The 22,554-nt window shown below is 60.8% G+C and overlaps 1 protein-coding gene across 4 annotated transcripts in view; it reads left to right on the top strand.

The window, feature by feature from the left end:
* KIF21B (kinesin family member 21B) overlaps positions 1–22,554 on the top strand; it is a 46,034-nt gene that overhangs the window by 12,190 nt on the left and 11,290 nt on the right. For all 4 annotated transcript variants that reach the window (XM_024976929.2, XM_024976928.2, XM_059875845.1 and 1 more), the window contains exons 2-26: positions 490–712; positions 938–1,120; positions 3,705–3,854; positions 3,952–4,086; positions 4,338–4,505; positions 4,740–4,855; positions 5,296–5,491; positions 6,696–6,885; positions 7,339–7,402; positions 7,476–7,676; positions 8,002–8,083; positions 8,375–8,492; positions 9,195–9,386; positions 10,811–11,010; positions 13,626–13,733; positions 14,167–14,235; positions 14,575–14,807; positions 14,936–15,083; positions 15,164–15,358; positions 15,442–15,543; positions 19,701–19,866; positions 20,045–20,096; positions 20,250–20,307; positions 20,982–21,187; positions 21,264–21,338. In XM_024976929.2, the coding sequence (XP_024832697.1) occupies positions 490–712; positions 938–1,120; positions 3,705–3,854; positions 3,952–4,086; positions 4,338–4,505; positions 4,740–4,855; positions 5,296–5,491; positions 6,696–6,885; positions 7,339–7,402; positions 7,476–7,676; positions 8,002–8,083; positions 8,375–8,492; positions 9,195–9,386; positions 10,811–11,010; positions 13,626–13,733; positions 14,167–14,235; positions 14,575–14,807; positions 14,936–15,083; positions 15,164–15,358; positions 15,442–15,543; positions 19,701–19,866; positions 20,045–20,096; positions 20,250–20,307; positions 20,982–21,187; positions 21,264–21,338 (3,630 nt within the window). The remainder of the gene's footprint in view (positions 1–489; positions 713–937; positions 1,121–3,704; positions 3,855–3,951; positions 4,087–4,337; positions 4,506–4,739; positions 4,856–5,295; positions 5,492–6,695; positions 6,886–7,338; positions 7,403–7,475; positions 7,677–8,001; positions 8,084–8,374; positions 8,493–9,194; positions 9,387–10,810; positions 11,011–13,625; positions 13,734–14,166; positions 14,236–14,574; positions 14,808–14,935; positions 15,084–15,163; positions 15,359–15,441; positions 15,544–19,700; positions 19,867–20,044; positions 20,097–20,249; positions 20,308–20,981; positions 21,188–21,263; positions 21,339–22,554) is intronic.

The following is a 22,554-nucleotide window of genomic DNA, read 5'->3' as shown; positions in this document are numbered from 1 at the left end:
CCAATGCGGGGGACACGGTTCAATCCACGCTCTGGCGAGATTCCACATGCCACGGGGCAACTGTGCCCATGTGTCACAGCTATGGAGCCCTCGAGCCCCAACTCTGAGCCCATGGGCTGCAATCCTGAAGCCCTCGCCCCTAGACCCTGTGCTCCGCCGCAAGAGAAGCCCGTGCAGTGCGAAGCCTGCACTCCGCATCTAGGGAAGGCCCATGTGCAGCCACGAAGACCCAGTGCAGCCAACGTGCGTGCATGCATGAATAAAAACGCCCACAGCTGCTGCTTTGAGCAGTGTTGATATTATCATCACTGTTATTGTTAGGGAGGTCTCACACAGCTGCTCCCATGCTATGCTTCCTTCCTTCTCCCACTCGTGGGAGAGTAGGGGCCTGGGGGCAGACGCTGGCCAGCCGGACGGGCAGGAGGGTGGCTGCGGGTCAGCCCCAGCCAGTCTGACCCAGGACTCCCTCCCGCCCCCCGCCCTGGGCAGGATCCGGCCCCAGCTGTCAAAGGAGAAGATTGAGGGCTGCCACATCTGCACGTCGGTCACCCCCGGGGAGCCCCAGGTCCTCCTGGGGAAGGACAAGGCCTTCACCTATGACTTTGTCTTCGACCTGGACACCTGGCAGGAGCAGATCTACTCCACCTGCGTCAGCAAGCTCGTGGAGGGCTGCTTCGAGGGCTACAATGCCACGGTGCTGGCCTACGGGCAGGTGAGCGCCTTTACCTGTGGTCACCTGGGCCCGGCCCCATCTGAGGGCAGAGAGCTGGCCGCGGGGTAGCTGGGATGCAGCCGGGGTCTTGTCCGTGGTCGGGGGGTGCTGATGTGCTGCTGGCTGAGACAGGATCTGCCGGCGGGGACAGGCTGGGAGGGTCCCGGGCTTGCGGCCCGCCCCCAGGGTGCTGGGTAACACCTTCTCCCAACTTTGCTGACACAGACGGGGGCGGGGAAGACGTACACCATGGGCACTGGCTTCGACGTGGCCACAGCGGAGGAGGAGCAGGGCATCATCCCACGGGCCATCGCGCACCTCTTCGGGGGCATCGCGGAGCGCAAGCAGCGGGCGCAGGAGCAGGGCGTGGCCGGGCCCGAGTTCAAAGTCAGCGCCCAGTTCCTGGAGGTCCGTGGCCTTGCGGGTGGCGGGGTGGGGGCGGCAAGACTCGGGAGCCGGGCTCCCAGCAGGGTGGCAGAGGAGGCACCGCAGGGATGAGGTCCCCGCTGTGGAAGGCGTCCCCCGGCTCCGCGGTGCTGGAGGCCCGCCCGGCGGGACCCTGAAGGGGCTCCCTGCCCCCGAGGGGCTCGAGGCAGGGAGAACCTGAAGGATCCCTGCAAACTCGGATGGATTACAGCTCTGCCACCTGGTGGGCGCGATGGCACCCAGTCCTGGGGCCCTAGGGTGACCCGGACGCCCAGGCCCGGCTCATAGTAACTCTGGCTCTCACCCTTCCTGGCCTCCGCTGGGCCCTCCTGTCCCTTTCTGGCGGAGGTCCTTCCTGACCCTCGGAGTCTTCTCTGACCCCAGGGTAGGAGGGTTCTCCAGAGGGGGCCTGTCTGGCCTCTGGTCCTGCCTGTCTCTGGGAGGAGGTCAGGGTGCTGAGCCCCAGGGAGGCAGCTAGCGGCTCCGGGGCGGGGGAGGGGAATCCCTGGCCTCCCAAGAGACCTCTCAGAAGCGTCTCCAGGAGGGCCATAGGCTCGGTACCTCTTACGAGGCCCAGCGTGACCAGGCTCCTGCTCTCGGCCACCTGGCCCAGACAGCGTCAGTCCCAGGGATCCAGGCCCCGCGGCAATTGCTGGGTGTGAGGCCGCCCTGGCCTCTGACCGTGTCCAGGGTGTCCTCGGAGGGAAGGACGTGGCCCCAGCCTTCTCCAGGTCTCCCTGTCTGCCCCCGCCTCTCCAGCCCTGCTCCCTCCCGGGCATTTGTGCACTGCTGTCCCCATGGGGGCCTGTGCTTTAGGCTGGAAGTTGCTCTTTGTCCTTCTGGACTCTTGCTTTGAAAGAGTCTGCCTTTGTGTGTGTGTGTACATGGTATGTGTCTATACGTGTATAAGTATCTATATGTATATGTGTGCAGGCATGTGTATGTGTGTGTCTCTATATACATATATATGGATGGATGGATATGCTCCATCCCCGGGTCAAGAAGATCCCCTGGAGGAGGAAATGGCAACCCACTCCAGTATTCTTGCCTGAAGAATCCCATGGACAGAGGAGCCTGGCGACTATGGTCCATGGGGCTACAGTCACGCACAGCTGAGTGACTGAGCACACCCTCACTGTATATGTCTCTACGTGTGTCTGTGTATATCTGTGTATTTGTGTATATGCATATGTGTATTTGTGTGTATGTGTATATCTGTGTGTTTGTGTATATGCATATGTGTATTTGTGTGTGTGCATGTGTATATCTGTGTGTTTGTGTATATGCATATGAGTGTGTGTGTATGTGTGTATGTGTATATCTGTGTGTTTGTGTATACGCATATGAGTATTTGTGTGTGCATGTGTATATCTGTGTGTTTGTGTATATGCATATGTGTGTTTGTGTGTGTATGTGTATATCTGTGTGTTTGTGTATATGCATATGTGTGTTTGTGTGCATGTGTATATCTGTGTGTGTATACGCATATGTGTGTTTGTGTGTGTGCATGTGTATATCTGTGTTTGTGTATACGCATATGAGTGTTTGTGTGTGTATGTGTATATCTGTGTTTGTGTATACGCATGTGTGTATTTGTGTGTGTGCATGTGTATATCTGTGTGTTTGTGTATATGCATATGTGTATTTGTGTGTGCATGTGTATATCTGTGTGTTTGTGTGCATGTTTGTGTGTATGTGTGTCCCACACTGTGTATTTCTATAAACTTCTCTTTGTTTTTCCCTTTCTCCATCCTTTTGTCATAGAGAGACCCAAAGAGCAGTTCAGCACCTAGAAAGCCCAGGCCAAAGGGTGACCCACAGGGATTAAATGTTGCCGTGTGTCTGTCCTGACAGACAGACACCAAGGCCCCACATCTGCACCAGGGCCTTCCGTTTCCTCTTCCCCTTCCTGTGGGGTATTTCTGTCCCTTGAAGGCCATCAAAGCCTCGGATGTCCGCGGGCTGGGACCTGCCCCCCCCCACATACAGGCCACTGTTGGCCGCTGACCGCTTGCTCGTCCCTCCTGCTGCCCGCCCCAGCTCCCTGCCCGGTGACAATTCCAACAGATGAAACTTGCCCTGCCAGCGATTTCAAGCACAGGACTCTCCAAAGCTGAGGCCATCTGAAATGGGGGGACACTCCCAGCCAAGCTGCCTCCCACAGTGGTGTCCCCAGGCTCACTGGGGGCCAGGTCACAGGTGGCTCTCCATCCCTCACCCCCCAGAGCTCAGCTCTCCACTGAGCCCCACCTCCCCGCTTGGAGCCCCGCCCCCGCCCCCTCCCCGGTGCATCACATCCTCTGTCTGCGGGAGGACTCAGTCCACTTGTTCCAACCGGTTCCTCAGACCCCGGGGTGGAGCGCTGATTGCTGCCTCCACGGGCTCTGCCCAGGATCTAGCTGCTCCCGCCCTGTCCAGGGGAAAGAGCCCAGAACCCGGAGCCCTGGAAAGACCAGGGTGGCTAGGGAGCCACCCAGGGCCGGTTTCCGTTCCTGCAGAGCAGAGCTGGCGGGGGGGGCCCCGGGCCATGCTTGCGTACACCCAGCCCCATCTCCCTCCCGCACAGCTCTACAATGAGGAGATCCTCGACCTCTTCGATAGCGCCCGCGACCCTGACGCCCGCCACCGCAAGTCCCACATCAAGATCCACGAGGACGCCAGCGGCAGCATCTACACCACCGGCGTTACCTCCCGCCTCATCAGCTCCCAGGAGGAGGTGAGCGCCTGCGGAGCCACAGTGGGCTGGGGTGGGGGGTAGGGTGGGAGGACCCGGGCCACGCGGCTACTGGCCCTGACGTCCGCCCCCTCCGCAGCTGATCCAGTGCCTGAAGCAGGGCGCCCTGTCCCGCACCACGGCCAGCACCCAGATGAACGTGCAGAGCTCGCGCTCTCACGCTATCTTCACCATCCACCTGTGTCAAATGCGCATGTGCGCCCGGCCCGACCTGGTGAGAAGCCCGGGGCAGACACCCGCTGGCGGGAGGGTGGTGCGGCGGGAGCCCAGGCTCTGGGCCAGCAGACCCGGGCTCGGGCTCACCCTGCCGCTTGCAAACTCGCCTTGCTCTCGGTGCGGGAGAAGCAGGCAGTGCACTCAGTCTGATGCTCGGTGTGCGCGAGGCACCCCCAGCCACGCTGCCCCCCAGGGCCCGAGGGCAGGGGCTGGGAGCAGAGGGGCCCATGCCGGCTGGCTTCCCCACAGGTGAACGAGGCCGTGAGCGGGCTTCCTGATAGCGCCCCTCCTGCGAGCGAGTACGAGACACTCACTGCCAAGTTTCACTTCGTGGACCTGGCCGGCTCTGAGCGGCTGAAGCGGACTGGGGCCACGGGCGAGCGGGCCAAGGAGGGCATCTCCATCAACTGTGGGCTGGTAGGCACGCAGCGGCCAGCACAGCTCAGCCTCAGACCCTCCCCAGGCCCGCCTCAGGCCGGCTGCTGGCCGGGGCGGGCCGCTGCCCTGACCCTGACTGCCCACTGTCACCAACTCTCACATCTGCCTCTAAACCCTCGGGGAGCCTGAGGGCTGCTGGGGTCAGCGGGCCAGGTCCACCCTCCGGGCTCGGTCCTCCCCCGGTGCCTCTCGAGCAGCGGTCTGTCTCCGCAGCTGGCCTTGGGCAACGTGATCAGCGCCCTGGGGGACCAGAGCAAGAAGGTGGTGCACGTGCCCTACCGGGACTCCAAGCTCACCCGGCTCCTCCAGGACTCGCTGGGCGGCAACAGGTACCCGCCGACACCCGGGGAGGGGCGGGGGCGGGGGAGCGCAGGGCCTGCCAGTGTCCGGGTTGGAGCGGTAAGGCCCAGCGGACAAGGGGTCCGCCCAGCCCTGTGCGCTGCAGGCCTGGAGGTGCCTGCCGGCCACTGCGGTCGGACCCGGCTTCGTCGTCTGCACGGCAGGGAGGGGTATCCTAAGGAGGTGGTGGAGGCCGAAGGGGACGCAGAGGCCGCATCACAACCCTCCTCCCCCTCCCCCGCCGCCTGGGGCCGCCTCGCCGTGGTCACCACTGTTGGAGTGGAGACCCAGGCCAGGTGGTGCGGAACCCCAGCCCCAGGCTCTGCCCAGGTCCTTAGGGCCCCCAGCCGGGAGCAGGATCTGCTCTGAAGTGATGCCCCCCGGGCCGGCTGTGCGCTCGAACTTCATTCCACACCCCCGCACTCCCCAGCCAGACCATCATGATCGCCTGCGTGAGCCCCTCGGACCGCGACTTCATGGAGACGCTCAACACGCTCAAATACGCCAACCGGGCCCGCAACATCAAGAACAAGGTGGTGGTGAACCAGGACAAGACCAGCCAGCAGATCAGCGCGCTGCGGGCCGAGATCGCGCGCCTACAGATGGAGCTGATGGAATACAAGGCGGTGAGTAGGCCCCGCCCCCTGCACCCCTCCAAGGCCCCACCCCAACCACAGGCCCCGCCCCCACCCAGGGCCCCGCCCCTCCAAAGGCCCCCTCCCCTCCCACCCAGGCCCCGCCCCTCACAGTTCCAAACCCCGCCCTTCCGGCCCCGCCCCACCCGGGCCCCGCCCCCTCCCCGTTCGGCCTCACGCTCCGCTTGCCAGTCTTGGTGGCCAGGGCCAGGCTCACTGAGTGACCGGAGCACCGTCGGAGCTCTCAGGCTTACAGTGTCAGAGAGAGAGGTGCACATCCTGATTGCACAGGTCTCACGTGTAAGACAGGTGCTCTGCGGGGTTTTATTCTGCCGCATGTGCCATGTTGGATCAGAGGAGACTCAGGCTGCAGCACAGTACCATGAGGACAATTGACGGGACCACACGAGTGGTCCAGCGTACCTGGGGGTGCTTCAGGGGAGAGGGCTGGCCCCCTCATTCAGGTGGCCAGAGAGGACCTCAGGGAAGAGAGCCCTTCATTATGGGAACAAGTGAGATACCAGCAAAAGGAGATGGGGCAGGCATCCTCAGGTGCCAACAGGCCACGAGCAAAGGAACAGAGAAGGGAAATGAGGTACTTTGGGGAAGCATCCCATTCTAAGGCAGAAGTCACCAAGCAGCGGCCCCTGGCTCGAACCTGGCACACAAGTGGGTTTTCGTTTGACTGGCCCTTTGCTTTAAAAGAATGCAGGGGTAGTTGTCACTTTTCTGAAAATTAGGGATTTCTGTTTTCTTTAAAACGTTGAAGCTCTAACAGTGTGGCGCCAGGCTGGCCAGAGTGGCCCAGGGGCGGCCCCTTTTGGGCTGCGTGCAGCTCCGTGTGCTGCGGTGCCCCTCGCCCTGCTGCCTTACACCTGTCCCCCTCATTCGTGCCCACCCCAGCTCTGGGTTTTGGCCCTTGGGTTAGTGTTTGTGGAGACAGGAAGCTGAGCAGTGGAGAGGGAGGTGGGTTGAGATTGTGAAGGTCTGGAATGGCTGGTCATGAAATGTGGACTTTCTGTTGTCACGGGGGCCCTGAAAGGTTTCTGAGCCCTGGGAGACGAGAGCTGGCAGGGGGAGCTGGCAGGGCTACTGTGCGGGGGTAGAGGCGGGGGTGATGGGGAAGAGCTTCGTGACCCCCCCACCCCCCACCCCGTCCCTGACTGCCCCCCTCCTGCCCCCCTGCCGCTCCCAGGGCAAGAGAGTGATTGGGGAGGATGGCGCCGAGGGCTACAGTGACCTGTTCCGGGAGAACGCCCTGCTGCAGAAGGAGAACGGGGCGCTGCGCCTGCGGGTGAAGGCCATGCAGGAGGCCATCGACGCCATCAACAACCGCGTCACCCAGCTCATGAGCCAGGAGGCCAACCTGCTCCTGGCCAAGGCCGGTGAGTCAGGTGCGCCAGGCGGGCAGGCCCCTGCCCCCACACCCTGCCCCCACACCAGCCCGGGATGTGGGGCTCACAGGGCAGCCGGCTCTTCCTTTCTCTGTAAATGCAATCGCACGTACTGTCCGTGATGCTTTACTTCGCATGATGCTGTGTTAAACACACAAGCCCACTTAATTCTCTTAAGCCGCATAGTGTTCTGTATGTGGTGGTGATGAGTGATTTACCGTAACAGCCTCTGTTGATGGACATTTGCTTGTTTCCAGTCTTGCTGTTACCAGCACACCGGGGTCTCTGCACCCACAGACAAGCCCCTCTCTGATAGAAACTCCTCCCTGGACAAGGGCATGTGCTCTGCCCTGTTCGGGGCACTGATAGGAGACCACAGCCTGGAGCTAAAGGGCCTCCCTGTACTTACCTTCTTAACTGTCCCTGCCCCCTGCGTCCCCGCAGGAGACGGCAATGAGGCCATCGGTGCTCTGATCCAGAACTACATCCGGGAGATCGAGGAGCTGCGGTGAGTGGACACCTGCACACTTGGGAGCCCAGGACGAAGGCAGGGCCGCTCACCTCCCACCCCCACCCCGCAGGACCAAGCTCCTGGAGAGCGAGGCCATGAACGAGTCCCTGCGCCGCAGCCTCTCACGGGCCTCGGCCCGGAGCCCCTACTCCCTGAGCGCGTCCCCAGCCGCCCCGGCCAGCTCCATGGAGGACGCCTCTGAGGTCATCCGCCGAGCCAAGCAGGACCTGGAGCGGCTCAAGAAGAAGGAGATCAGGCAGCGGAGAAAGAGGTGAGGGGAAGCTCTCCCCAGGCAGCCCGAGGACCCCGTGCTCAGGGGCCGTGTGCACCCAGGTGGCCTAGGGACTCACCGAGAGAGGCTGCTGTGGACAGAAGCCCCCACTGCCGAATGCTGGATGCCCCCTGAGGAGGAGGGGGAGGGAGGATCCCACCCGGGCTTAATTCTGGGCTGGGGGCTAGGGAAGAGTAATGGAGCCCTGCAGAGCTCGACCCAATCCCACCCAGTGCCTGAAACTCTTCCCACCCCAGCTCTCACCCTGCGCACTCACTCAAGGCAGGTTAGCCCCCTAACCTGTCCCTCCTTCACTCCTGGGCAGCCCAGAGAAAGAGGCCTTCAAAAAGAGGGCAAAACTCCAACAGGAGAACAGCGAGGAGACCGATGACAACGAGGCCGAGGAGGTGAGGGACCCGCCCCCTCAAGCTGCCCCCATGTCCCTGCCCAAGTGGGTCTCCACAGACATCCTTGTGCAGGGTGGGGGAGGGCTCGGGTCGGCCTTCAGTGGGTCCTGTGCCTCCTGGTATCTGACTGGTTGCCACAGTGACGTCCATCCCTCAGCCCCTCATCGCAGTTAGGTGATGCAAGCGGGAGGCTTCTCTGGGTGGGACTCTCCCAGGAGAGAGGGTGGGGAGAGAGCCCCCCTGCCGTGGCCCACCCCACTCCCCACCCTCCTGACGGTGCCTGGCACCCAGGAGGACGAGGAGCGAGAGGAGAGTGGCTGTGAGGAGGAAGATGGCCGAGAAGACGAGGACGAGGACTCGGGCAGCGAGGAAAGCCTGGCGGACTCCGACTCTGATCCAGAGGAGAAGGGTGCGTGGTCCCGGGCGGGGGACCCGAGGCAGAGCTGCCTTCCACGGGGGCCCAGAGAGACTGCTCGGGGCAGTGGCTGTCCGACGTCCAGGCGGGAGCTCAGACGTGCAACCCATCATAGCAGAAACTTACTGAGCACGTGTTGGTGCCGGGCTCTGAGCTGAACTCAAGCCCATGAACGTGCCCAGCCTCCCTGTCCGCATGACCACCCTGGATGGACATGTTAGGACCCCTCCCTTGGTCACCACCGAAGAGCAGTCCCACAAAAGTTGGTGGTCCACGCCTGGGTGTGGGGGATGCAGAGCTGGGCCTTGGACCGAGGCCTGGCTGTTCCGAAGCCCACTCCTCTAAGCGGGCCGTGTGTCCCTCAGCTCTGACCCAAAGTCCTGCCAGCTGCTCTGTGTCCTCTCCCCTCTGCAGCCCCGCCGGCTCCCGGGTCGTCCGCAGCGGGTGGGCATCAGCTTCTGGGGCTCAGCAGGGGCGGGTGAGACGCCTGGCACCCCCTGGTCCTGGGCCCAGCCCTGCACTTCTGGGCTGCTCTTCCAGGGTGTCCCCACCAGGCAGCCCCTGCCCACCGTGGGGTGAGTCAGTTCCCCTCGCCGCTGGTCACTGAGTGGTCACGGCTGGCCAGAGGAAGGCCCTGTCCCCATCCCCTCGACCCGGGCCCCCAGCACCTCAGCCAGCGTGTCTCTGCACCCACAGAGGTGAACTATCAGGTGGATCTGGCCGACCTGACGTGCGAGATCGAAATCAAGCAGAAGTTGATTGATGAGCTGGAGAACAGCCAGCGGCGGCTGCAGACTCTGAAGCACCAGTATGAGGAGAAGCTGATCCTGCTGCAGAACAAGATCCGGGACACGCAGCTGGAGCGCGACCGCGTGCTGCAGAACCTCAGTGAGGCCCCGCCCTCCCCTGCGAGGCCCCACCCATCACGAGCCCCGCCCAACCCACCGCGAGGCCCCGCCCCACTTACCATGAGGCCCCGCCCCACCATACATATTAGAATCCTTTCTATCTCCAGGCACAGGAAGGTGACACCCCTCAGTCTTTTCCTGAATTCTCTCCTAGGATGTTTCCTTTGGTTCCGTTTACAAAGCTACTTCTCACAATGTGTCTTCTGTACATCACTCTCAGCCCGTTCATCCTGTTACTATTCACTCACTCACTCACTCACACATTCACTACTCAGCACACATCCGTGGAACAGTCTTGCAGAGTGGCCGTTGTTCTAGGCGCCAGAGTTGTTGCACCGAGCGCTCTAGTGGGGAGAGGCAGACGGCAGGAAGTGGCGGATTCTATAGCATGTCGGGGTGACAAGTGCCATTGGAGAAAGCAGCAGGGAAGGAGGCAGGGCGTGCTGGGGAGGGGGTGGACGTGTTGGAAAGGGTGGTCGTGGAAGACTCGCTGAGAAGCGGGAGTTTGAGAACGAGGGAGGGGAAGAGCATTGCAGGCAGAAGGAGCAGAAGATGAAGAAGCCCTGGGGCGCCCCGATGACTGGGCATGGTGGGAGGGCACGGTAGCAGCAGAGGAGGCCAGAGAGAAATGGCCAGATGTGCCAGTCATTTTAAGGACTTCTGCCTTCTTCTCTGAGGGACGTGGGAAGCTGGGGCTTTGAGACACGTGATGTAAATTTTGAAAGCACTCTGACGAGATCGCTCCAGCTGCTGTGCAGGGAAACGCGAGTGGAAACTTGAGACCTGCTAGGCAACTGTTATAAAGGTCCTGGTGCGCGATGGTGCGGGCAGGAGGTAGTGAGAAGCCGTCAGATTCTGGATACATTTTGAGGATGCAGACAAAGGCCTTTGTTGGTTGATTGGTGGGAGATTACGAGAGGGGAGCCAAGGATGTCTCCAGTACGATGTTAGATACTGAGATGAGGAAGACTGCTGGGTGAAGGGGTGGGTTTGCACTTGTTAATCTGCCATGTCTGTTGGCAGATCAGGTCAAGAGTGGAGAGGCTTTTTTCTTCTGCCAGAGCCCCTGTCACTCTGTCTTCTCTTACTAACACTTCCCCTCCCCACTGGTCCAGCCCTCTCCTCCAATCATGGGTCAGAAGCGAGCCGGCGGACCTGGTCCTCAGGCCCCTCATAGGAAGCTGGCGAGCATGGGCTCAGAGATCTCAGGATGAATCACTTCTTTAAGGTTCCTAGAATGTCCTTGGGTGTCTCCTAATGGAGCCCCTCCTTGTTCACTAGAGGGAACAGGCTGAGGAGGGTGTGACTCACCCGCATCACGCAGTGAGACCTCCCCCCGGCCCGGTTCGAGCTCAGGGCACTGGGGCCCGGAGACCTGCGCCAACGCTGCCCTACTGCACGCAGGTACCATGGAGTGCTACACAGAGGAGAAGGCTAACAAGATCAAGGCGGACTACGAGAAGAGGCTGCGGGAGATGAACCGGGACCTGCAGAAGCTGCAGGCCGCGCAGAAGGAGCACGCGCGGCTGCTCAAGAACCAGTCTCGCTACGAGAGGGAGCTCAAGAAGCTGCAGGCCGAGGTGGCTGAGATGAAGAAGGCCAAGGTAGGGGCCGGGGCCGGGGGTGGGGCTAATGCGGGGCCAGGGTGGGATCAAGATGAAGACAGCCTAGGTGGGAACTGAGGGCTAAGATGGGGCTGGGGGCAGGGCCAAGATGCAGAGGACCAAGGTGGGGCGGGGCCGAGATGAAGAGGGCCAAATGGGGCGGGGCCAAGGTGGGGTTGTGGGCGGGGCCGAGATATAGAAGGCCAAGGTAGGGGACGGGGATGGGGTCAATGCGGGGCCAGGGTGGGGCTGGGGGCGGGACTTGTGGGCCGGGCCGAAAGGAAGAAGGCCAAAAGGGGCGGGCTGAGGGTATGGGAGGCGGAGTGTAGTCTCAAAATCCATTTGAAAGTGAAGAAAAGTGTTAGCTGCTCAGTCGTGTCCGACTCTTTGCCACTCCTGCCAGGCTCCTCTAGTCCATAGAATTCTCCAGCCAAGGATACTAGAGTGGGTAGCCTTTCCCTTCTCCAGGGGATCTTCCCGACCCCGGGATCGAACCCAGGTCTCCTGCATCGAAAGCAGATTCTTTACCATCTGAGCCCTAAAAATCCACTTACTGTGTTAAAAATAACCACTGTCGGCGTGGATGCTCATCTTGACACTTGGCATTGTCTGGTTCGACTGTCCTGCTCCTGGACCTTGTCCTCTTAGCTAGAGGTTGTGCAGGGTGAAAGCACAGGACCTCCGAGGACCCCCAGGGGTCCCGACCAGTGTGGTGATCTCCAGTCCACGCGCAGTGCTCGAGTCCTTGGGTCTGGGCCGCCTCCACCTGCGGACGCCGACTGGGGTTGCGGAGGATGCGGCGGACTTGGTCAGCGGGCGCCCTCTGGCGGCAGGAGGGAGGCCCTCGGCCTTGGTTGTCCCCCTACGGGACTCTTTGAAGCTCGTGGAGCGGTTCCCAGGGGAAGTCTGCCGGCTTCCTGTCTGTCCGCTTGCAGGTTCCCTGGCTAAGCCTCTCCAGGTGCCCCGGCCAGTGCGGGCCGGCCGTCATCTCAGGGGAGGTGACGCCACTGTAGACCTTTAGGAGGGAGGATCCTCCTGTGGCTCTGAAACCTGGAAAAATGATATTAATGTAACAATGCCCACGACGTGTGGGAAGGACAGAGGGTCCCTGCGTGTTCCTGGGCTTCACTCTCAGCTTGTTCGGCCCTTCAGCAGGGACCCCCCTGCTCTGCTCAGCTCACTTAGTTCTTGTGAGCCTGGGGGAGAGGCTGAGAAGAGCACCCTTGGGCCGTTCCCGCAGTGGGCGTGCCCAGGAGGAGTGCAGGGTTTCGTCAGAAGGACCCGGGGCTGCAGGCATGGGCTCTGATCAGATGCCACAGGTGCCAAGGCCAGGACCCTCCCACTGCAGTTGACGGGCGCCCGTGCTCACGGAGGTGCCCTCAGGAGCGGGGACGCCCAGAGCAGGGCCGCCACGCGTCCTGATGTCACATGCCTGGAGTGTTCCCGCCGCTCTGAGACCGCCACCCTGTGATGACCCCCGTGGGGCTCAGCCACACAGGCGGAGTTGGGCAGATGGGCCTTCATCCTGAAAGACACATTCCTCCCCAGGAAGCCTTGGGCTCTGGCTCTGGCCCCAGAAGAGGGCTGTCACGTTGGGGTGCATGCTGGACCCCCATGTGTGGGGCTCAGGTCTGCTTCCAGCCAAGGCTTGGCTCGCTGTAGCCAACCCTAGCCCTTTGGGGCAGCATTCACTCTGGACCCACAGGCCCAGCAGCAGGGAGGCCCCCTTCCTCTCTGTAGCTCCTCCCAACACAGCCACCAGCCCCCGGCCAGCCTCCCTCCCTGCCGGGCTGTGTCCTCTCCTGACTGTCCTTGGGGCAGGCTGGTGACGTTCCTTGGGTGCCTGAGGCTTCAGTGGTAGCGGAGGGACCGCCCTGCCCGATTCTCATGTCCTCATCTTGTGGAAGGGGGCTGACCCCATGCACTAGAGGGAGAGGTGCCACCAGGCCCCAGGTGCTTGCTCCCCGTCATGCTGGGTCACCTCTGGCTGCCCTGACGATGCCCTCTGTGCCAGGAACTCAGCTCCAGACTCTGTGCTTGCGGGCTTGCCCTGCCCTGACCCACTGTAGTACCACCCCCACGGCTGTGGTAAGAGCTGGATTTTGAAGCAAAATGACCCGGACCACAAGCCTGGCCACCCATTGCTGATTTTGACTTTAAGTCATCTAGTCTCTCTGAGGCTCGTTTCCTGCTTATGAAATAGGAACTGATACCGCTTCTCTCATATGACTATTACGAGGGTCTGGGCGTATCGTGTGGGCTCCATCCATGCTCCTGGTTTTTACGGTCACCGTGAGCCTGGCCTGGGAGCTCACCCCACAGCAGCTCAGCTCCATCCAGGCAGGATCACCTGGCTCCGGCCATGCAGGCTGGGCCCACACCGGCCGGGCCCTGGCGGTGGCTCCAGGTGGGGCCACCAGGGGCCATGACCAGAGCCATGGGGGCGTGCTGGACCCTGCTGCATGGTGACACCTGCACAGCCAGGCTGGCAGTAAGGCCGTTCCTTTTGGGAGCTTGGCCAGGAGGTGGGTCAGCTTGAAGTTCTGTGGAGAGTAGGGGACAGGCCCCGAGGCGCTGCCCCGGCCTCACAGCTGTACCCCCCCACACACACACAGGTGGCCCTGATGAAGCAGATGCGGGAGGAGCAGCAGCGGCGCCGGCTGGTGGAGACCAAGCGGACCCGGGAGATCGCGCAGCTCAGGAAGGAGCAGCGGCGGCAGGAGGTGAGGGCGCTGCCAGGCCCCAGCACGTCTCCCCGCTCACTGGCGCCCCTCCTGACCACCCGGGCCCCGGCAGGCCGTCCTTGGCGGTGAGGAGGTGCTTGGAGGCAAGCGCGGCCAAACGCGGGAGGGCAGGATGGCTGCGGGCGCCCAGGCTGCTCCCGTGTGGTTCCGAGGTGGGTCTGGAGCCCCGCGCCAGCCAGAACCAAGCACACCAGCCCCAGCATCCAGCCTGCAGAGAGGCCCGCGGGGCCCAGCCCTCTGCCCCAGGCTCCTCGCCCTGCCCTGGTGGGGAGAAGAGGCCAAGAGATGTCCCCTCCAAAGACCGGGTCCCCTTTCCCTGCGACTTCTGGCTGCACAAGGCTGCCCTCCAGAGCCAGTGGGGCGGACCCGGCTCAGGGCTTGAGCGAGGGCTCCACCCGCTTCTCACCCCCAGTTTCAGATCCGAGCTCTAGAGTCCCAAAAGAGGCAGCAGGAAATAGTCTTGAGGAGGAAGACTCAGGAGGTGAGTGCGGGCCCCTGCCCAGCCCCCAGAGCAGCCCCCCTCTCGCCCCCGCCAAGTGCTGACCCTGGGTTACCCCGTGGGGGTGCTGAAGCCGGGGCAGGGGGGCGGGGGGGAGAAGGCTGCTGGTTCCGGTCCGGATGCCCGAGATGTCAGTTTTTAAAAAGAGAAGTCTCTTTTTTGTTCATTTCACATCAAAGACCCCTTGGCCCTTTCTCCGTCCCAAACCCAGGCCAGGACGGAGCAGCCCCCGTATTCTCCCCACCTAGCACCCCCAGGCTGGGCCTTTCTGTGAGCCTGGGAGCATCCCGCTCAGTGGGCCCCTGTCCTCTGGACCCCTAGGTTTCTGCACTGAGGCGTCTGGCCAAGCCCATGTCTGAGCGGGTGGCAGGGCGAGTGGGACCGAAGTCACCCATGCTGGACTCGGGGGCCGAGGTGTCGGCCAGCACCACCTCGTCCGAGGCCGAATCGGGGGCCCGCTCCGTCTCCAGCATTGTGCGCCAGTGGGACCGCAAGATCAACCACTTCCTGGGGAGTCACTCCGCGCCCACAGTGCCTGGTGCCCGCCCTGCCAGGTGAGGAGGCTGGGCACCTGAGCTTTGAGGGCCAGGGGTGGGGCCTCAGAGGCTCCAGGTGAGGGGCTCCGCACAGTGCAGAGGCTAAGAGTGGTCCACTCTGGCCCCTCTGCCTGTGCCTCCCCCAGAAAGAAGTTCCAGAAGAAGGGGGCCAGCCAGAGCTTCAGCAAGGCTGCGAGGCTCAAGTGGCAGTCACTGGAGCGGAGGATTCTGGACATCGTCATGCAGAGGATGACCATTGTCAACCTGGAGGCCGACATGGAGCGGCTCATCAAGGTGGGCCCACCCCTCCGTCCCCTGCCCACCACTCCCCGGGCGTGGGGGGCAGCAGCCTGAGGCCTCGCCCGCCTCCCCAGAAAAGGGAGGAGCTTTCCCTCATGCAGGAGGCACTGCGCAGGAAGCGGGAGCGGCTGCAGGCCGAGAGCCCTGAGGAGGAGAAGGGGCTGCAGGAGCTGGCGGAGGAGATCGAGGTGCTGGCGGCGAACATCGACTACATCAACGACAGCATTGGCGACTGCCAGGCCACCATCGTGCAGCTAGAGGAGACCAAGGTGCCTGGGGGAGGGGCGGGCCGCACGGGCATGGGCGGGGCAGCAGAACAGCCGGGTGACGTGCCCTCTGCCTCCCCACCCAGGAGGAGCTGGACTCCACGGACACGTCGGTGGTCATCAGCTCCTGCTCCCTGGCTGAAGCCCGCCTCCTGCTGGACAACTTCCTCAAGGCGTCCATTGACAAGGTGGGCAGGCCGCTGGCCTCCAGGTGGACGGGCGCCTGCGGAGCCTGCCCTGGGCTGGAACGCTCACGGCTGGCTGCCCAGCTGCGTCACTCACGAGGGGACGCTGAAAAGTGGGGGTGATGGCTGGCCGTGCAGCTTTAATGAGGCAATGTGGCCAGGGGCTTGGTGTGGTCGCCGCACACAGCAGGGCCTGAGACTATGGAGGGGGAGACAGCAGCTTGTGTGTGTGTGTCTGTCTGTGTGTCTGCGTATCTGTGTGTGTGTGTCTGTGTGTATCTGTGTGTCTGCCTGTGTGTGTCTGTGTGTGTGTCTGTGTGTGTGTGTCTCAGTGTGTGTCTGGGTGTCTCTGTGTGTGTCTCTCTGTGTGTCTGTGTCCGTGTCTGTGTGTGTGTGTCTGTGTGTCTCTGTGTGTGTGTCTCTGTGTGTGTGTCTCTGTGTGTCTGTGTCCGTGTCTGTGTGTATCTGTGTGTCTGCCTGTGTGTGTCTGTGTGTATCTGTGTGTGTGTGTCTGTGTGTGTCTCTCTGTGTGTCTGTGTCCGTGTCTGTGGGTGTGTGTGTCTGTGTCTGTGTGTCTGTGTCTGTGTGTGTCTGTGTGTGTCTATGTGTGTCTGTGTGTGTGTTTCTGTGTGTCTGTGTCCGTGTCTCTGTGTGTCTGTGTCCGTGTCTTTGTGTCTGTATCTGTGTGTGTATGTCTCTGTGTGTCTGTCTGTGTCCATGTCTGTGCGTGTGTGTGTGTCTCTGTGTGTCTGTGTGTGCGCGCGTGTCTGTGTGTGTATGTCTTTGTATGTGCATGTCTGTGTGTGTGTTTGTGTGTGTCCGTGTCTGTGTGTGTGTCTGTCTGTGTCCATGTGTGTGTGTGTCTGTGTGTATCTGTGTGTCTGCCTGTGTGTGTCTGTGTGTGTGTCTGTGTGTGTGTGTCTCAGTGTGTGTCTGGGTGTCTCTGTGTGTGTCTCTCTGTGTGTCTGTGTCCGTGTATGTGTGTGTGTGTCTGTGTGTCTCTGTGTGTGTGTCTCTGTGTGTGTGTCTCTGTGTGTCTGTGTCCGTGTCTGTGTGTATCTGTGTGTCTGCCTGTGTGTGTCTGTGTGTATCTGTGTGTGTGTGTCTGTGTGTGTCTCTCTGTGTGTCTGTGTCCGTGTCTGTGGGTGTGTGTGTCTGTGTCTGTGTGTCTGTGTCTGTGTGTGTCTGTGTGTGTCTATGTGTGTCTGTGTGTGTGTTTCTGTGTGTCTGTGTCCGTGTCTCTGTGTGTCTGTGTCCGTGTCTTTGTGTCTGTATCTGTGTGTGTATGTCTCTGTGTGTCTGTCTGTGTCCATGTCTGTGCGTGTGTGTGTGTCTCTGTGTGTCTGTGTGCGCGCGCGTGTCTGTGTGTGTATGTCTTTGTATGTGCATGTCTGTGTGTGTGTTTGTGTGTGTCCGTGTCTGTGTGTGTGTCTGTCTGTGTCCATGTGTGTGTGTGTGTCCATGTCAGTGTCTGTGTCTGTGTGTGTCTGTGTGTATGTGTGTGTCTGTGTGTGTGTCTGCCTGTGTGTGTCTCTCAGTGTGTGTGTCCGTGTGTTTGTCTGTGTGTGTGTCTCTGTGTGTGTCTCTGTGTGTGTGTGTCTGTGTCTGTGTCTCTGTGTGTCTGTGTGTGTCTGTGTCTATGTGTATGTGTGTGTCTGTGTGTGTCTCTGTGTCTGTGTCCATGTCTGTGTCTGTGTGTGTGTCTCTGCATGTGTCTCTGTGTGTGTCTCTGTGTGTGTCTGTGTCTGTGTGTGTGTGTGTCTCTGTGTGTGTCTCTGTGTCTGTGTGTGTGTCTCTGTGTGTGTGTGTCTGTGTGTCTGTGTCCATGTCTGTGTCTGTGTGTGTGTCTCTGTGTCTATGTGTATGTGTGTGTCTGTGTGTGTCTCTGTGTCTGTGTCTGTGTGTGTGTCTCTGCATGTGTCTCTGTGTGTGTGTGTGTCTGTGTGTGTGTCTCTGTGTGTCTGTGTGTGTGTCTGTGTGTGTCTGTGTGTCTGTGTCCATGTCTGTGTCTGTGTGTCTGTGTGTGTCTGTGTGTCTGTGTGTGTGTCTCTGTGTCTCTGTGTGTCTCTGTGTGTGTCTCTGTGTGCGTGTGTCTGTGTGTGTCCGTGTCTATGTGTGTGTGTGTGTCTGTGTGTGTGTCTCTGTGTCTCTGTGTGTCTGTGTGTGTGTCTCTGTGTGTGTGTGTCTCTGTGTGTCTGTGTCTGTGTCAGTGTCTGTGTCCATGTGTGTGTCCGTGTGTGTGTCTCTGCATGTGTCTCTGTGTGTCTGTGTGTCTGTGTGTGTGTCTCTGTGTGTGTGTGTGTGTGTCCGTGTCTATGTGTATGTGTGTGTCTGTGTGTGTGTCTCTGTGTCTGTGTGCATGTCTGTGTCTGTGTGTGTGTGTGTGTGTGTGTCCGTGTCTGTGTGTCTGTGTGTGTGTCTCTGTGTGTCTGTCTGTGTCCATGTCTGTGTGTGTGTCTGTGTGTGTGTGTGTCTGTGTGTGTGTGTGTGTGTCCGTGTCTGTGTGTGTGTGTGTGTGTGTGTCCGTGTCTGTGTGTCTGTGTGTGTGTGTGTGTCTGTCCATGTCTGTGTCTATGTGTGTGTCTCTGTGTCTCTGTGTGTCTGTGTGTGTGTGTCTCTGTGTGTGTGTGTGTCTGTGTGTCTGTGTGTATGTCTCTGTGTGTCTGTCTGTGTCCATGTCTGTGTGTGTGTCTGTGTGTGTGTGTCTGTGTCTGTGTCCATGTCTATGTCTGTGTGTGTGTCTGTGTGTCTGTGTATGTGTCTGTGTGTGTCCGTGTCTATGGTATGTGTGTGTCTGTGTGTGTGTCTCTGTGTCTGTGTGCATGTCTGTGTCTGTGTGTGTGTCTTTGTCCATGTCTGTGTGTCTGTGTGTATGTCTCTGTGTGTCTGTCTGTGTCCATGTCTGTGTGTGTGTCTGTGTGTGTGTGTATGAGTCTGTGTGTCTGTGTGTGTCCGTGTCTATGTGTATGTGTGTGTCTGTGTGTGTGTCTGTGTATGTGTCTCTGTGTCTCTGTGTGTCTGTGTGTATGTGTCTATATGTGTGTGTGTCTGTGTGTCTGTGTGCATGTCTGTGTCTGTGTGTGTGTCATTTTGTGTGTGTCTCTGTGTGTGTGTGTCTCTGTGTGTGTGTCTGTGTCTGTGTGTCTGTCTCTGTTTGTCCATGTGTGTCCGTGTCTGTGTGTGTGTGGCGGGGCAGCAGGAGCAGACAGATGGACATGCTCCTCCCAGGGGTGGGATTGGTGCTGGAACAGCAGGTGTGTCTCAGCGCCCATGCCTGCTCCAACAGGGCCCAGGCTGTGGGGTGGCTTCCTTCCCCTGGGGCTGTGCCTGCGGGGCACCTCCAGACAGGGCAAGAGGCTGCCCTCCTCCACCCTCCCTGCCCCTAGGGAGCTCTCTCAGCTCTGCTCTCGGGAGGGTGTTCCTCTGCTGGGCTGTTGTGACCAGCATCATGGTCGGGGGCCTAAATGCACACCTTCATCCCTCCCAGTCCTGGCGGCTGGAGGCCAGAGATGAGGTGCGGGCGGGGCTGGCTTCCTCGGGGCCTGTCTCCATGGCTTGCAGGCATTGCCTTCCCCCTCCTGTGGTCGCCCCTCTGTGTGTCTGTGTCCTGATCTCCTATGAGGATACCAGTCGTGGGGATTAGGGCCCTGCAGGGACTTCATTTTAACGTAACTGTCTCTTTTGTGCTCGTGTGCTAAGTCGCTTCAGTCGTGTCTGCCAGGCTCCTCTGCCGTGGGATTCTCCCTGCAAGAGTACTGGAGTGGGTAGCCATGCCCTCCTCCTGGGATCTTAGGGATCGAACCCGTGTCTTGTATACCTCCTGCACTGGCAGGCGGGTCCTTTGCCACTAGCGCCACCTGGGAAGCCCTGTCATCTCTTAAAGCCCCTCATTTCCAAACGCAGTCCCCTTCTGAGGTCCTGGAGCTACGTCTGCGTTTGCATCTGGGGACACTCTACAGGCCACACAGGGAGCATGCCTCCAGCGTGGATGTGGGGGAAGCCAAGGGTCCGGGGTGCGTCTTGGGCCTGTGATGGGTGCAGGGTGAGAGCGGGGAGCCCTCGGGGCTCTCGTGAGGTGCAGATGCTGGGAGGGCAGTGATGGGTGTCCCCATGGCCCCAGGCTGGGAAGGGTGACCCCAGGCCTCGCTGCCCACCCTCAGGGGCTGCAGGTGGCACAGAAGGAGGCACAGATCCGGCTGCTGGAGGGGCGGCTGCGGCAGACAGACATAGCGGGCTCCTCCCAGAACCACGTGCTCCTGGACGCCCTGCGGGAGAAGGCCGAGGCCCACCCTGAGCTGCAGGCCCTCATCCACAACGTGCAGCAGGGTACGGGCCCCCCAGGACCTCCAGACACCCGGGGCTCCCTCCCTCCCACCCCGGAGACCCTCACTTCCCCAGCTCCCCAGAAGCCCCAGTCTGACCCCCGAGTAACAGTGGGAGGGAGGCCACCCTCCCCGCACTCCTTTGGTTGGGGTCTCACCCCTGGCTCCCTCCTCCCCCACAGAGAATGGCTACGCCAGCACGGACGAGGAGGTGTCCGAGTTCTCTGAGGGGAGGTGAGTTTCCAAGTCAGAAGGGAGCACGTGCCCCGGGCTGGGCCGAGCTCTGTGCTGGCTGAGCTGAGCTGAGCTCTGGGCTGACGAGCCTAAGTCCCCAGGAGCCAGAATCCCAGCTGTCAGCACCCTGACCCTCATCGGCTTCTCCCTTAGCTTCTCCCAGTCGTTCACCATGAAAGGCTCCACCAGCCACGATGACTTCAAGTTCAAGGTGAGCCCCACTGGCAGGTGGACAGGCTGCTCCCCACAGCCTGGTCCCCGCCTTCCTGTGGCACGGCCCCCACCCCCAGCCCCCACCCAATACTGTCTCCAGTTGGGGTATGGGAGCCAAGAAGAGTCTCAGCTGGAACAGGGGGCGGGGGGGTGCCTGGGTTTGTGACAGCCCCTTCCTTCTAAAGCGGGTGGAGTGACATCACCACAGCCCAAGGCCCCACCTTCAGAAATCCCCCTCTTCCTCACCAGACTGCCTCCAGCTCTGATCAGAGCCTCGCCCCAGATGTCCACTCACTGTGCACGCAGGTCTGAAGTCAGGGAATAGTTTCTAGGCTAGACTGAACCCCCAGCGGGATGCGTTAGAGAGGGAAGGCAGAGCGCTGGGACCCGGGAACAGAGATGTGAGCGCAGCCTCTGGGTGCACCGAAGAGCCGGGGACACTGGTCCACCTGGGCAGTTCTGCTTGCAAAGTCTAGGGCAGGAAGGGCGGTCCTGTTAGTTCGGCTTCTCCAGACACCCCGGGAGACGCGCCTGGGTGAAGTCTGCCGGGCCCTTCTGTCCACTCCTCTGCCTCTGGCTGGCAGCACCTTCTGCCCTGTGGAATTCCCCCTCCTCCCACTCCTGCACCATCATGTCCGGGCAGGTGGGTCCACCCAACCCTTCCTGTCACAGGGCGAGCCCAAGCTGTCCGCCCAGATGAAGGCTGTGTCAGCTGAGTGCCTGGGCCCCCCGCTGGACGTCTCCACCAAGAACATCACCAAGTCCCTGGCCTCCCTTGTGGAGATCAAAGAGGATGGCGTGGGCTTCTCGGTTCGAGACCCCTACTACCGGGACAAGGTCTCACGGACCATCAGCCTGCCCACCAGAGGGAGTACTTTGTAAGGAGGAAGCGAGCGGTGGGGGGCAGGGGGTTCTGGGAGGTGGCTTCGGGCCTCACTGGGCCCTGTGTTCCAGCCCCCGACAGTCTCGTGGTGCGGAGACGTCCCCTCTGACCCGGAGGAAGTCCTACGACCGTGGGCAGCCCATGAGGTGAGGGCATGCTCCCACCCTGCAGCAGGGTCCAGTCCCGTCATACACACTTTCGTCCGCACCCCCCTGACACCGTGGCCCCTTCCCCGCTTTGTCGGCTGCAGCTCAGGAAACAATCTCCGTGAGCGCCTGAGGTGGTGGCCAAGGCCAAGGCTAAAAACTGCCGACTGCCGTGAGCTCGGTGTGGACGGCTTCGCAGGAGCCTGGACTGGTCACGGGACCAGTATGCCTTAGCCCCTCTCAGGGCCATGGGTCCTTGGGGGGCCTCAGAGGTCTTGTCCTGTGGGGGGAGTGTGAGAGAATAAGGAGAGTCCAGGAAGGGGAAGGGGCACAGGACAGTGTAGGATCCCCAACTGCTCAGCCACTCCTGGGGCCCCCAGGGCTTCTGCAGGTTGCTTGGAGGCCTCTCTGGGTCGTCCTAATTCTCTGAGATGGTTGGCGGCCTCCGCGGTCACTTGTGAAGCAGTGGAGGGCAGGGTGACCTCGTGCACCTGCCTTGAGGGGAGGAAGACGTGCTCCGGTCCCTCTGTCTGGTCCAGCCCCCACTCTGCGCCCTCTACCCCATGGTCTTTGGTGGGAGGAGCTGCAGGACATCCGTGCGCCTGGGGGACCCCAGAAACCATCCCGCCCCCGTGACAGAGTCAACACACTGGAGCCGCCGTGGGGTGGGGTGGTGGGGTGCAGGCTGGACTCTCCAGAGGGAGGGAGGATGGGCCGCACTTGACCACCTTCCGAAGAGAGAGGTCTTGGGTGTTGTATCGTCACCTCACTGTGAACCCGACTTAGTGATTCCCGAGCCGTTGTTCCTGCAAAGTATAGGGTGGAGTACTTGAGGGCATCAGGCCACAGCGTTTCCATCACCCCAGCATATGAGTTTCTGCTGAAAGACACTTTATCTAATATATACCACTGACTCATTTTCCCTGGGTCAGGAAGATCCTCTGGAGAAGGCAATGGCAATCCACTCCAGTACTCTAGCCTGCAAAATCCCTGTGGACAGAGGTGCCTGGTAGGCTACAGTCCATGAGGTCGCAAAGAATCGGACATGACTGAGCAACTAAACTTTCATTAGCCCTGAACTCGGGGCCAGCAGCCCTCTATAGAGCTCAGGCCTGAAGGAAAGCTCATCTAACGGGCTTTCTCCATCAATCACGCCCCAGCTTCCTTGAACTCCGCACACCAGACTGCCCTGCAGCAGCTCTGGGGCCATTTAATC

This window comes from Bos taurus, chromosome 16 (genome assembly GCF_002263795.3).
Source record: "Bos taurus isolate L1 Dominette 01449 registration number 42190680 breed Hereford chromosome 16, ARS-UCD2.0, whole genome shotgun sequence".
Lineage (NCBI taxonomy): Eukaryota > Metazoa > Chordata > Mammalia > Artiodactyla > Bovidae > Bos > Bos taurus.
The sequence above is the reverse complement of the archived record's forward strand: the minus strand, read 5'-3'. Positions and strand labels throughout refer to the sequence as shown.